We start from the raw sequence: 14,224 nt of genomic DNA on the forward strand, positions 1-14,224 counted from the left end.
TGTGTGCCGCAGGATGATGTGCGCCGTAGGACGGATGTGTGCCGCAGGATGCAGGATGATGTGCTCAGCACGATGATGTGCTTTGATGATCTTTGATGATGCTTTGCACCGCAGGATGATGTGCCGCAGGATGATGTGCGGTGATGATGTGCGCAGCAGGACGATGTGCGCTGCAGGACGGATGTGCGCCGATGTGCGCCCCAGGATGATATGCTCCGCAAGGTGATGTGCGCCATAGGACGATGTGCGCCTGCCGGCGGGAAGATGTGCGCCGATGAGCTGCAGGATGATGTGCTCAGCACAATGATGTGCGGTGATGATGATATGCACCGCAGGATGATGTGCCGCAGGATGATGTGCGCGGCAGGATGATGTGCGGTGATGATGTGCGCTGCAGGACGGATGTGCGCAGATGTGCACCACAGGATGATGTGCTCCGCAGGATGATGTACGCAGTAGGACGATGTGCTCCGATGCGCTGCAGGATGAAGTGCGCCGCAGGATGATGTTCGCTGCAGGATGATGTGTGCAGCACAATGATCTGCGCTGCAGGATGAAGTGCGCCGCAGGATGATGTTCGCTGCAGGATGATGTGTGCAGCACGATGATGTGCGCCGCAGGACGATGCGCCGGCAGGATGATGTGCGAGGGGACGATGATGCACGCTGCAGGATGATGCACCACCCGATGACGTGCGCCGTACGATGATGTGCGACGCAGGATGATGTGCGCCGCACTTTTAAGTGGGGCGGCAATTGCTAGCTCTACCTCCAACCTTCCTCCTTTATCCGGGCTTGGGACCAGCAAAATGACCCAAAAGAGACACTCTGGCAGAGCAAGTTAGGTTTTTCATAAGCTTTGGGTTTTTTTCAGGGTCCTGAAAGGGTTCAGTTTCACCACGTTCCACACTAGAGATATATACATTATGTCAAAAATAATTTAAAGCATAGATATAAACAATAGAAAATAAAATAAAGAGAGGGCGGCAGTGTATTATAATTATAATCAACACCATCAAAATTATTATTATTATTATTATTAGTAGTAGTAGTATTAGTAGTTTTAGTAGTATTAGTAGTATTAGTAGTATTAAAGGTATTAGTATTATCCTTGATTTTTGCAAAAAATTCTCATCCATGACGTAAATGCAGTTGAGACAGACATGAGCAATCGAGTCCTGATCCGAGCCTGGGAAGAGCAATGTTTTCATGCCTGCAGAGAAGCTGCAGTACTCAGTCCGTCATGGCGTCCGTGATGTCGCTGATGAAGGAGGGGACCTCATAGTATCGTGTTGTATATCGCGTCAGTGCAAATTATTCAGTTCGTTTAGCTACTCTGGGCTGAAAGACTTTAAACCCTCCTCTGAACCGGCCATGACCGTGGAGCAGAATGTCCTCCAGCAGCATTCTCAAAAGGTAATCTCACACAGGCTAACTTGGCAGCTAGCTACTTTAGCCCAACTGCATCTGTACATAGTTTCTGGGCTCACGGTGTCTGCAGAGACAGATACAAAGCCCCCGAGGTTAGTTCGGTTTCCTTTGACTTGTTGTGTCAGGATTGCGGGACAAACATTGACCGCGGTTAGGAACCGTTTGTAACAGCAAGTGAATTTGATGCAACTAGGCCCAAAGCTTCTCCAGCGCAGACCGCTGTCCAATGTTATGCTAGCTGGTAGCCAACAGTAGCTAACGATGCCACACAAAGTTGGGTTAAACGGTCGCGTAGTTCGACTAACTTGCTAAATCATACGTCGGCGTGAATTGTCACGTAACCTCCTGCCAGCGTTAGCATGCTGAGCTAACGGTGTCGTCAACTGAAATAAAGGCCAAGTGGCAGTGACAGATTTATCGTTAACGTCGTCAGCTTCTTAACTCGAGTCTTTTATTTACTGAAGAAATGTTGGCGTGTCAGCTGCCACCGGCGGTGACGTGCGGTTGGAAGGAGCGCGTGTGTTTGTGTGTCCCCATGTTTCCCCGGCCACTCATCACATACTGTATCTGATATCTTTGTTTACAAAGGGTGGCCAGCGGCGGAGGCACCGCGTCCTGACGCTGGGTGCGGATTGGGTGGCCTCATAGCGAGCCAAGTGTGTGACGGTTCAACAAAACACAACGATCAAGCTTACACTGACCATAAGTCAGTTTAGAAAGCACATGAACTGTCGATTCCGTGGCCGAGGCTCCTGTTTCTGGGATTCGCTCAGCGACCGCCAAGCTCAGCATTGCGCTTCTTTGGTCCGTTATGTAACCACTTAAGTGATGTTGTTAAAACGTGGATAAGATGTTTATTCTCCCAGTCGTCTTGAAAATAAATGATATTTTTTGCAGATTGTGTAATCACAGCCATGCTTATCTACAGCACATTCAATTCAGTACCTTCGCTCTGCAGTCCAGGCTTACTGTGTTAAATTTTGATACAACATATCTCACTTAACAACAAATTATCATTCAGAAGATGATTATATGGTCTGATTGTAGTTTGATGGCTGTAGCCAAAATAAATGTTTCATTAATACCTCAAACTCTTAAGTAGCAGTGTTACACTAACCCCATTAGTCTGTGTGGCCTTTTCAAAATTTAACCCTGATTAACAACAGTGGCAGTAAATTAGGGCTGTAAAAGTCTACAAAATGTTTGAGCAATTCAAGTTTATACACAACTTAACGTTTGTATATATTTTATGATGAAAATTATTGTTACATTATTATTTACCATTTAATACCAGGGGATAAATTGATCAGTTTTCTTACCCATCTGTCTGTTATCTTTCAGTTTCTGGAGCACAATTATGTTAATCGGCGAGAGAAGTGGTGCTTTTAGATATTTGGCGGTGATGGTGGAACTGGTCATCATATTATTCAGCCTGCAGAGCTGCTCAGGTCGGATTTCTTTTGACAATGCAGCATTGTGTTATGCTCCATCTTCAGAGTGCCTCACAAGTGCAGGGTGTGGTGCAGGGCTTCATGTAATGACCTGTAGACGGTGGAATGAGGTTATGTTCAGGAATCCTAATCCTGCATTATTTTTGTTTGCAGCCCTTTGGCATGCACAAATGTAAAAATCTGGAATAGTGGCTCCTGACTGTTAACTGCTGTACAGCCTCAAAGTTGTCCCCTGTGCCATGCAGAGAATTCTCTGGTGGTGTTATTCACAAGTTGTCACTTAATGGTTGATGACCAGTGTGACAAACAGCCGTGCCAGACATGTCTCATGGAGAATTGTAAGTGTGTGAGTGAGAGACTGCTCTTGTGGTTGACTTGGCCTGGATCCGTCACAGGTGTAACTTGTCTCACACTGAACTGACACTGCCATCCCCCTGGACAGCAAGTCTACATCCATCAGTCTCTGACGAAAAACGACTGTCATCTTTAAGTTTACCTGTCTCCAGTGGTTGAAAAGTGGCAAGTGCATGAAATATAATCTAATGCTTTGATTTCCCTAGTAACAGAGTTTGGTACGATCCCCACACTGCAAACATGAGTAATAGTCATCATAACTAAACCTTTTGTAATTATAGTCTTTTTAGGAAAGGTTTTAATCTTCAGAGGTAATGTACTGTTATAAATATATCTTCAGCATTTTTTGAAGAACAACAGAAATTAAAAAATAAGGCCATTTAGTAATATGTTCTGCAGTTTCCCTCCTAGTTATTAACAGACTGAGTCTCAGGTTAGTAAGGCTAGATGTTGTGGTGAAACTCGAAGGTTTACAGGTGTATACTTGAGTTCAAAATTAATGCTGAGGCTGGAAATGTTTGTGGTCTTTCTCAAGACCTCAGAGAAATCTGGTAATAATGTAGTAACTACTCATGGAGTCAGACCATCAACATGTTGACTGGTGATCCTCTCACTACATAGTCTATAGTTCTTTTTTTAAATTCAATTTCAAATATGCTTTTATTTCAATTTGTTTTTTTTTGGCTGTTAAGGACATGCCCCTCCCTGATTATATATAATCTGGTATTAAACTGCAGACAAATTGTTTGGTGTGTTATTAATGTGCTATTACTCAAAGACAGGTGAGAACTTTCTTTTCATTCTCTCCACTGACTTTGTGAAAAGCACCTTTGTTGTCAACTCACAGAAAGTCGTGTACTTGATGGTAGGATTGGAGTTGGGTCCCAAACCAGGTGCACAAGAGCTTCCCTGCTGAGCCTGGTTCAATCGAGTGCTTCACATCAGGATACTACAACACGGGTCCTGCTGTGCTGATGTCTTTGACTGATCTTGTCACTGCTCAGTTGTAAATGCAATATGTGGTTGCCCTTATGGATTATTACTGTGATGACCATAACATTATATACATATTTTGTAATTAGCACATTCTTTTTATTCAATTATGTGAGACTTTAATTGTTGTCTTTCTGAGCTGGCATCTTCAAGTACTTAAATATTTGTAATGCAGAGTTTATGACTTTTTAAGTTTTAATTTGTTTGATATTGTGCCACGTTCCAAGTAGACACATCATTTATTTCCAAGGCACAACTTTCTGGGTCTAAGGGTGATTGCTCTGTATAATTTGATTTAATTTAACCATGACAGTAGTGCAGAATATCTAGTTCTGGGTGTGTGAGGCAAATGGCTCAAATTCTTCTGTCTGAGCATAATATCTACCCAAATTACATTTTTGCCCAACTTAAAGGAAAGCCACTTTACTTTTAGCCAGGGTTCTGCTGTAATGCATTGGGTTGGGCACTTGCACAACTATGCTCTTGTCTTCTGACTCCTTTTTTTGCATCATCGTATCGTTATCATTAATGATGTGCACCAGACTGCTCATTATCTCCCTTTGGCCAGACAGGTGGCATTTTAGTGGTTGAATAAAGAGTGTAATTTCCAAATCACTACACTGTTATTTTGCAAGTCTGACCGCAAATAACGTGCTGGACCCCTGCAGAATGTGGTTGGAGGTAATGACTGGGATTCAATTTACCACTGTTAACGTTAAATGCATGTGGCAATGTGGTGTCAGTACAAGGTCACACTTTGACCAATTAGTGAGTTGTTTGTTACTTCCTCTTTTTCACATTTCTTTGAGAAGTGCATATTGATGTTTTATTAAGGTGCAGTCCAGATTTATTCACCTTTCCTTCCTCATTCATAGAGCAAATGCATACACTGCTTAAGAGCTGTGCACAAAACTTGTGGGGGATGAAACAGCCTGCGTTATTTGTTTGCAGGTGGTGCTATTTTATCACATGCTAGGCTCCTGGGCATGACTGGCTTAGTTGCTTTCATTGCCTTTTGTGTAGCTGCTCGAGCAACCCCATTAAGTTTGTTTAAAATTGTTTGTGGTGCAGTCCAGCGTAGCCATAGATGTGTGTTGTGTAATCAGTCTTTGGTGTATGAAAAGAACCGGCATTAATAGTAACGAGTCCTGAACCAACCCATGTGTTGTTAGTGTGACGCTCCTTTCTGCTGGACCTGGGAAACCTACTGTACACTTTGTGGTCCTCTCACTCCAACTAAAGACTCCTTTCTTGGACGCTGACACTAAGTGCACTCCCCCATTTATTCAAGCTGTGCATCGCAGATTGTGTTTGTGTGGTGAGGCCATGCAGTCCAGCTGGGGTTGACATTACCCGGTTCACATTGGTGAACTCATCAATAGAGGTGCAATTTGACAGAGAGCTTCTAATTAGATACTATATCAGTTCCTCAAGAATTTAGATATGTAACACAACTTCAAATTCTGTGACTTGGTATTCTGTATTTTTTGATAAACAGTTATTTTAGTGCAGTTGATACAGTTTATCAACAGTATATTTGGAGGGTAAAGTATCAATGTTAAGTCTTTTCCTCTCTCAGCCTTTACCTCTGTATAATGTTGAGCCAGATGCAGTTGAATGTTGGTTCTACAGAATAGGACTTTATCATAACTATTTATACTAATAGGTAATAAATGCTCTCCTAATCAACCTGGCAATATTCTTTTATTATTTATGTTTTTTTTTTTTTTTTTTAATGTGCCTTCTTTAAAAAACTCTGAAGACATTAACATTAAAGAAACTGTAACCTGTGGGATTTTGCATGAATGATTTAGTAATCATCTAAAAAAGAGGTGATTCACTTTTCATAATTAATCTGTTTTTATAGTAATAATTAACATTTAACCGTATAGTACTTTTTTTTGCATTTAAGAACCTCAGCCTGTTCTAAACTACTTACTGCTCTTCCATCATGCTCTACTCTGAACTGCTTGTGTCCTTCTCTTCTCTTGTGCTTCCATAGCATCAGCAGACTCTACTAAACCAGTTGAGGGAGATCACAGGAACCACGGACGTTCAGTTACTTCAGCAGGCTCTGCAGGTACATCATCAAAACATATTACAACCTCTAATATCCCAATTGACACTTACTAATAATGTGTACACGCAAACTCAAACTGAAGTCATTTTCAAGTTCTAGTCAGCCCTGGTTGTTAATTTCCCTGTGTTCACACCCAACTTATATTTTCCTGAACCAATTTTTACCGCAGGTGAGCAATGGAGACCTGGCTGAGGCTGTAGCCTTTCTGACGGAGAAGAATGCGAAGGTCCCTCAGCAGGATGAGGCAACCTACTACCAGACATCCCAGGTGGCCAGCGACAGATACATCAGTGTGGGCAGCCAGGCAGACACAAGTGAGCAGCTCACTTTAACTCTTGGCCCAGATGTTCTAGAGACCTCACAGGGATGATTAAAAGAAAAAGAAATGAATATGTCTCTGTCTGTACAAAATATCAGTATTTTGGTTTAAGTGACAGTAAGACAAAGAAAAAACTAAATGTGGAAGGCATTTTGAATGTGTCTTTCAAGTGAGTGTGTGTCTGTGTGTCTGTGTGTGTGTTGTTGGTGCTGGTGCTGGTGCTGGTGCAGATGTCATTGACCTGACTGGGGATGATAAAGATGACCTGCAGAGGGCTATCGCCCTCAGCCTGGAGGAGTCCAGCCGTGCATTTAGGGAGACGGGCATCACTGACGAGGAGCAGGCCATCAGCAGGTTCGCTCTACAACATTTATTACTTAACAACAAATACACCAAGAAATTCTGTACTCAATGTGAAGCCAAAGTGTTAAAAAAGACAGGTACAAGCTATGGACAAATGTCCACACTCACTACCTACATTGTCTTCATCTTTGTCCAAGGTGAGAAGAAAAAAGCTCCTGCTTACGCTTGTGTTGGGTAATATTGAATTCAAATCGAATAATGCCTCCTTAATAGTCCAATGATTTGTCGTACAGAAAAGTAAAATGTGTTAAACAACAAGCAGTAATACAAAGTTTTGATACATATTTGCAAAACATTTTTGAACACAATCTTCAATCAGGTGAGAAACACCGTAACAGATTGTTTTTAGGCACAAGATGAAGCTTGAGATAAAAGGAGTTAAATGACTTGTGTTCATATTTCATCTTTGGAAGTGACAAGGGGCTCAGAAACATGAAAAATGAAAAAAACGGTACACCTGCTGTGAAACATGCAAAAAGTTAACTTGTAAATAAAGCGAGAAATCCTGCCGAGATATGCATCTTGATGCCTTTTATCTCTCTCTCCCTCTCTCTCTCTTTTAAGAGTTTTGGAGGCCAGCATAGCAGAGAACAAGGCGAGTCTGAAGCGTACCCACACAGAAGTATGGAGTGATTCACCCAACCCACATGACAGGAAGAGGATAGACAACTGCCCTGTGGGGCTGAAAAATGTTGGCAATACCTGCTGGTTCAGTGCTGTCATTCAGGTGGGCAGACACACACACACACACACACATGCTGATATGATACAAGGCATTGTTTGACATTTTAGAATTAAGGACAAGATGGTGAATATCCCTTTTACATTTGAAGGACTTCTTCACAATTTAAGTTACCAACTACCAGTGGATGTTAGCAGGTGTTAGCAGCCACCAGAGGATGTTAAGGACAGAATGTCAGTTGTTCACATTAGTGTCATCAAGTGTTTTGGCCTTGTAAGCAATGATACAGCCCGAAACTTGAGGGTACACAAGAGGCTAATGGTAAATCCGACTGGCTATTGGCTTGTATGGCAGTACGATGAGAGTCATGTGTATCAGACATCATTACCTCTATGCCTTTTTTAATTAAACACTGAGTATCCCTTGTATGTTCTACCACAGTAATTAATGCCTACTACCAATTGATGTTATCAGGTGTTAGTGACCACCAGCAGGGGTTAGGGACATATCTTCAGTTGTGTACCTTAGCGTCATGAGGTGTTCCGATCTTTTAACCACAAAACAACCACTTCTAAAGCCTGAAACATGCTTCTGCGACTGCGTCTGCGTCTGCGTATTTTCACGCCGCTGTGGCGCAAGACTCGTTGTCATTCATGCTTCCCCAACCGTTGCGCATCTTACAAAGCAATTCCGCTCCAGAACACTAGACGGAGTAATGCTTTTTGTCGAAGACGACCGCAGAGACGCCTTCTTTGTGGGTGTGGCAATCGTTGTTGACTGTTTATTTACCTTCTACCAGTCGTGTTCTCCATTACAAACACACGGTGAACCATGGCAGAGAGTGTATTCATGATTCCAACCGAACAGTTGTCCATTCTTCTTTTTAAAATCTTCTGTTGTTTCTGCCTGTATTATGGGGCATGAAACCGGAAATGCAGCTCCAGAAGGGATGTATAGCAGACCAATCACAGCCTTGCGGGCTGAGTGAGCTTGCGGAGCTTTGCCGTAAATTTTAGAAAAATGGGGCGACGCCCGTAAGCACGTAAGAAGGGATACATAAGCACGTAAGGGACCCGGAAGGGCTCTTGCGCTTACAGGTCCATGAAAACGCAGAAGCATGTTTCAGGCTTAAGGCAGTCCCACCGCAGGTTAATCAGATCTGGGTGAATGTCCCAAGCAACTTGGGGCTCAGTTGGGATCTTTCATCCTGACCAAGAGCCATTGGCCGCAGCATTCTGCAGTGTGTGATGTTTCTTTTATGGTCTGGCGCAGGACTTGTCCTTGGATCCCCAGATCTTGAGCGACCTGATGGTGGATGTTGCAATGAAACCTCTGCAGCCAGCCCTCACACGGCAAATTATTGCTTTCCAGGCACGTTGCTCTGCCTCAAATGCCATGTCTGCATACCGCAGCCTTTTCGTCTCATTCGCTTCATTAACAGCATCCTCGCTGAGTACTGTCAATTCTATGAAGTAGACGACGCGCACAGTGTTGGACCAAAGTATCAGGTCTGGTCTCAGGGTGGTAGTGACAATATGTGACCGTAAGCCGCTGTGAGTGACAGCCTTTGCACATCTCGTTGCCTCTGTCTGACTCCAGATTTCAGGTACTACCTATTTTGGAACTCTGTAGGAGTTTTCTTGTTCCACAGGGGTCTACTCTGACCTAGGCCCAAACCACCTCTTTCCTGCTGATTGTGGCCCACAATGTCAGCATGCTGGAGTGCTCCTTTTTCCCATTTAAACTTCTGTACAAGACTTAAGCTCGAGGATGCGGTGTCCATACAGGCCAATGTTTCTCTGACATCGTGGAATTAACCACATTCTCACATAGGAGCTGATTGTTCTCTCCATGTTCTCAACTCTTTTGACTGGAACACTGAATACTGTAAGTGGCCAAATCAGTTGTTGCAATAGGCCAAACTACAGGCACTGAAATTGTCTGATGTTTGAGGATTCCTCCTCTTTTGGTATCAGTACTCCTCGAGCTCTGTGCCAAGCTTTGGGTATATTTTGCTTCACCCATGCCACTCTCATTAATTTCAACAATAAACCTAGAACATCAGGAGCATTCTGATATACCCTATATGGGCCTGGGGCTGATGACACTCTTGCCTGCTCACTGTGTTCTGCACTTCGTTCCATTTTGGAGGGCTCACATCCATTTTGGATTCTGGCTGCTCGATGGGTGGAATTTGAGTCAGAATTGCTATTGGATCATGTCTCTTTGGATCAGAGTGTATTTTCCAAGTACTCGTCTAAGTCCTGCTTGAGGTCCTCAGCTTCATACCTTCTTTGTGGTTAAGAGAGATTTCATAAACTTGAAGGGGTTTTTAAAGAAAGAAGATCTTGCTCGGTTTTTTATTTTCTGAGCTGTTCTGTGCTCACCTCAATGTTGTCAGTTGGCTTTTGATGTTCTCCTGGAGTGTGTTTATTCCCTCCTTCTGCTCTCTAAGGCTTTCTTCTACTGCTTCTCTTGTATCAAGCGTTCTATTTCGAGCTGCCTTCTGGATTTGATTTCCGTTGTTGGTGTTATCAGTTTTCTATGTGTCACTCTAAAATGTTTCGCTCCTTAGTCATAAATGATTTTACCCATCCTCTCAAGCTTCGTCTCAACTTTGCCTTTTATCTCTTCAAGGATACTGCTTAGGTCTGCATTGATGGCCTCCCATTTAGATTTTTCTGAAGCTCCAGGCCAGTTAACCTTTGGTTTGGTTTGTAAAGGTTTCTTCAACCTTGTTGGTTTTCCTGCCTAAGTGGGCTGTATACCATCTTCTGCATCTTCCTCTGTGCTAGAGCTTACTTCCTCAGATACAGGGGCGGCTGATGTCCTGCAAACTTTTGGTTTAGTCTGGTCGCTGGACTTTTCTCGAGTGACTTGATTGGCTTCTTAGAAAGTACTGAGCAATGCAAGATCCCGGCTCTCTTTTTATCAAGCACTTCATCTTTCTTGGTGTAATCTGAAGCCCTTTGCCGATGTAATTTCCTCCAGCCACAGGGACACACCTGGAGCTTCCTATCAGATTATTTTGCCATGTTAGCTTCTTGTATTGTGCTTGTATTATTGTATTGCCTTCCTTTTTGTCATTTCTATTCCCAGGTCATTAGCCGTGCGGTCCTTTTTTAGTGAGTCGTCTTCTGCCCCCACTCTTACCGACCCTGGGGGTATTTTACCTTTAAATGGCTTTCGTAGCCATTAGTGGGGGTCTCCAAATACCAGTTCTTATCGGATCCTGCCAGCATAGGAAGCTAACCCATGCCAGCCCCAGTGAGGTCTATTCCCTCCAATCAGCTTCCTTTCCTTGCCGTCACAAGGTCTCTCCCTTGTTGTCAGCCATCCTGTTCTTCGTGGACGTATCCACTTCAATCATTCTAAATCAAATTAAATGTTTTTCTTAAGAGCATTTCCACATCTTCCAATAATGAGGGATTTAATCTAAGTAGTTGTGGATAAGAGTCAATCAAATGTTATTTGATAAAAAATACTGGAAATTATGTCATAAAGCTTCTTGTCCACCGGTGGGATCAGTGTTCGAATATGACCTTAGGTGAACTATCACAGATGAAAACTGGATATGCCATCACATGGTTTCTGGCTGCTGTGTGTAATGTAACCCCCAGCATTGAGAGGAAGGCACTGCTTGAACCTGACCCTGCTGCACTTACAAGAACACGAGTAAACAACTTTCTGTATTCATAACAAGATATACAAATAGGTGTGTTTACCTTCCCATACTGAGCAGAAAATAAGCATCACAGAACAAGGGTTTATATAGTGAGCCAAGTTGTTACTGGTGTAAAAAGTGGAATATTTTATATAGTTTTTGTTATGTGTAAAAATAAAAAATAATATATTTTCTCATTTCAATTTGCAGTCTTTGTTCAACCTGCTTGAGTTCCAGAGGCTGGTGCTCCACTACTCTCCACCAGCCAGAGTCCATGACCTGCCTCGCAACCAGAAGGTAAGACGCCCCCCAGTCCTCACAGAGGACAATGAACAGTCCACAACTAAGTCGTAATGCTTTGTAGTTCAGGTATATTTGTGGGCAGCTTCACGCTGGTTTTATCATAGCTTCCCTTTTATATCCTATCACAGCTAGCAATGCTTTGGCTATGAGGGTTTGACCCTTATAGCTGTGAGCCTTCGTCCAGCAGCTGTTTGATCATGCCCTAAGGTCACAGGAGCTTAGTGTCTGTTCCTGATAGTTGACTTATCTCACTGCGTATAAGGGACAAGAAGGGCCAGCTGCTGTGAAATTCTTGATATATCCCCACCAGGACAGAAATGAACACACAGACACAGAGATGTTCAAATTTGTCTCATCACAGTCGCTGCTACAGTATATTGGCAGAGCAGCTCTCAGCATGTTTTTTTTCATCCATACTTTCTCTACAGGGTTGCTCACCATAGGGTTAGCAGCCCGTCACTAATGTGGTCTAAGCCTCAAATGGGGAAGTGTGGTTTGGGGCAGTCGTCTCTTCATCATCTTAGTTCCCTCAGTCCTAATCACTGACCTTTTACTTTATCAGAATGAGACGACCAGAGCTTAGATTCTAATCTTTACATCCCCATCCATGACACACTAGCACAAAAATAAGTGTGCTGTTACCATACACTGCCAAAACTTGTTAGCTCTGAATAGCACTGCCACCATGGGGACACTGCAAGACTTTTGGAAAATGTGTATTTGTAAAAAAAAATCGGTTAGCAGTTACAGTTTGGTCTACGGGCTTCACGTGTCTCTTTTTTAACATGTTGCCAGATTTTCAGTACACCGTACATTTTATAAGAAAGAAAGCTAACATAGCATGGAGGGAGCTCGGTATAAGGGGAATCACTGCTCACACATAGAAGAATGACACCAGTCTTTCACACAGTGATGCACACAGCTTATGAATTAAACATCGGAATATGATCCATTCTCTGTATTTGACAATACTTAAACCCAAGAATCTAGAATTTAGAATCTAGCCTGGATGGCAGACGAACTTAGCCCCGCCCACAACATTTGAGGTCGGGAAGTTCGGTCTGGAGTCGCTCCGTTGGGGAGAAATTATGCCCGACCAGGCCAATCAGATTGTCAGGGCGGGCTTTATACGATGATGGACAGATGATCAACGGTAACTAATCAACCACGTCATCAAAGTGCCCTTGAGTTGAATTAGTTTTCAACAAACATGCCTACCGCTGGAGAGCTGAGATGTGTAGATGCTGCCATTGAGTCTGTTTTAGAAGACATCGACAGCGCATTCATTTTGAAAGAGGAAGAGAGAACGTTGAGCCGACGCCAAAGCACCGCGCTAATCCCTATCGCGCCGGCGCTTGGCTGTTCACACCGGACACTGAAGTGACGCTGAACCACCAGGCAGCGCTAATAATATCACCCGTTGATCCAGTAGATTAAAAGCATATACTTACTTGTTGCTCCAACATTAAGCAACAGCATCCCAACATTTGTCTTTCTTGGTGTTGTCTTTATACAACATGTTCCGAGGATCATACAACTCACTGTACTTCTCCACTTCAATTATTAATTTAATGTCGTCCATGTTGAAGAACTTCCCCTCTGTTTGCTCCTTTAAATGTCGGGTGTCGAGGGTAAATTACGTATTCTCCACTCAAGCCTATGTGGAGAATACGTAGTCCCCCCCCCTCTCTCTCTTTTTTATCACTGCTTGTGTGGCTGTAGTGGATGGGCAGAGGGGGACATTTAATAATGTCATTCGTCAAATTAAAACTCCAGGACAACAGAAGGGGACTTCAAAGTATGGGATGCATATTTGATCATTTATATCATATAAAATATGTCATCAATATAGTTTAAGATCGTTGTTCAATGTGTTTCCTGGTGCGATACACTCGAGTCAAGCGCAAAAATAGACTCAACGCTGAAACGATCGCTGCACGGCGAGGCAGCCTTGGCGCAGCTCGGCGTTTCAGCCTCCGGTGTGACCCGCACAAAGTTTTAACATGGGAGTGGATGGGAGCCAGCTGTTATTTAAGGCTTGACGCTGCGCTGAAGGGTCGCTTCGGCATCGCTTCAGCGTCCGGTGTGAACCCGGCGTTAGTAAATAACTCACAATGCGTTGCTTAACATACGTCACATACTACATTGCTCTGATTGGTTGTAGGTCTATCCAATTGAGCGAAGAGGAATTTTATTTCCTGGTCAGTTGAAACACGCCCCATAATCACAGCCCAATGGAGCGGTCTCAGACCCACATTCTGACGTCAGGCTAACTAGAATCAGTATTAGGAGTGAAAATGTCAGATTAGTGCATCGTTATGCTGTAGCTTGAGACACACAGGTGGTGACACTTTTCAGCACATCATCAGCCTTACTACATCTGCATGTTTGATGATGTATCCTTATCCTCAACAATCATCATACTAGGGATTATGTGTTATCTTTATAAAAGCCCATCACTGAATATTAATAGCGTAACTAATTGGAAAGCATCAGCTAACATATTGGTTTTCAGTAAAACATTGGTGCATACCTTCTCTCCCCTTCTGAGATAAGGAACACATATTTGATTTTCTAAATTGTTG

General features: G+C 43.2%; 1 protein-coding gene across 4 annotated transcripts in view; it reads left to right on the forward strand.

Annotated features, from left to right (window-relative positions):
- The first annotated feature begins 1,210 nt into the window (after positions 1–1,210).
- The window catches only part of usp25 (ubiquitin specific peptidase 25), a 29,977-nt gene continuing 16,963 nt past the window's right edge, over positions 1,211–14,224 (forward strand). The window contains exons 1-6 of one of the 4 annotated variants that reach the window (XM_062405869.1): positions 1,211–1,415; positions 6,231–6,308; positions 6,478–6,622; positions 6,831–6,981; positions 7,555–7,717; positions 11,547–11,633. In XM_062405869.1, coding sequence (XP_062261853.1) covers positions 1,374–1,415; positions 6,231–6,308; positions 6,478–6,622; positions 6,831–6,981; positions 7,555–7,717; positions 11,547–11,633 — 666 coding nt within the window. In that variant the 5' untranslated portion in view covers positions 1,211–1,373. The remainder of the gene's footprint in view (positions 1,416–6,230; positions 6,309–6,477; positions 6,623–6,830; positions 6,982–7,554; positions 7,718–11,546; positions 11,634–14,224) is intronic. The other 3 variants (XM_062405870.1, XM_062405871.1, XM_062405872.1) reach the window with 3 other exon arrangements.

Source organism: Platichthys flesus, chromosome 15 (assembly GCF_949316205.1).
Source record: "Platichthys flesus chromosome 15, fPlaFle2.1, whole genome shotgun sequence".
In the NCBI taxonomy this organism is placed as follows: domain Eukaryota; kingdom Metazoa; phylum Chordata; class Actinopteri; order Pleuronectiformes; family Pleuronectidae; genus Platichthys; species Platichthys flesus.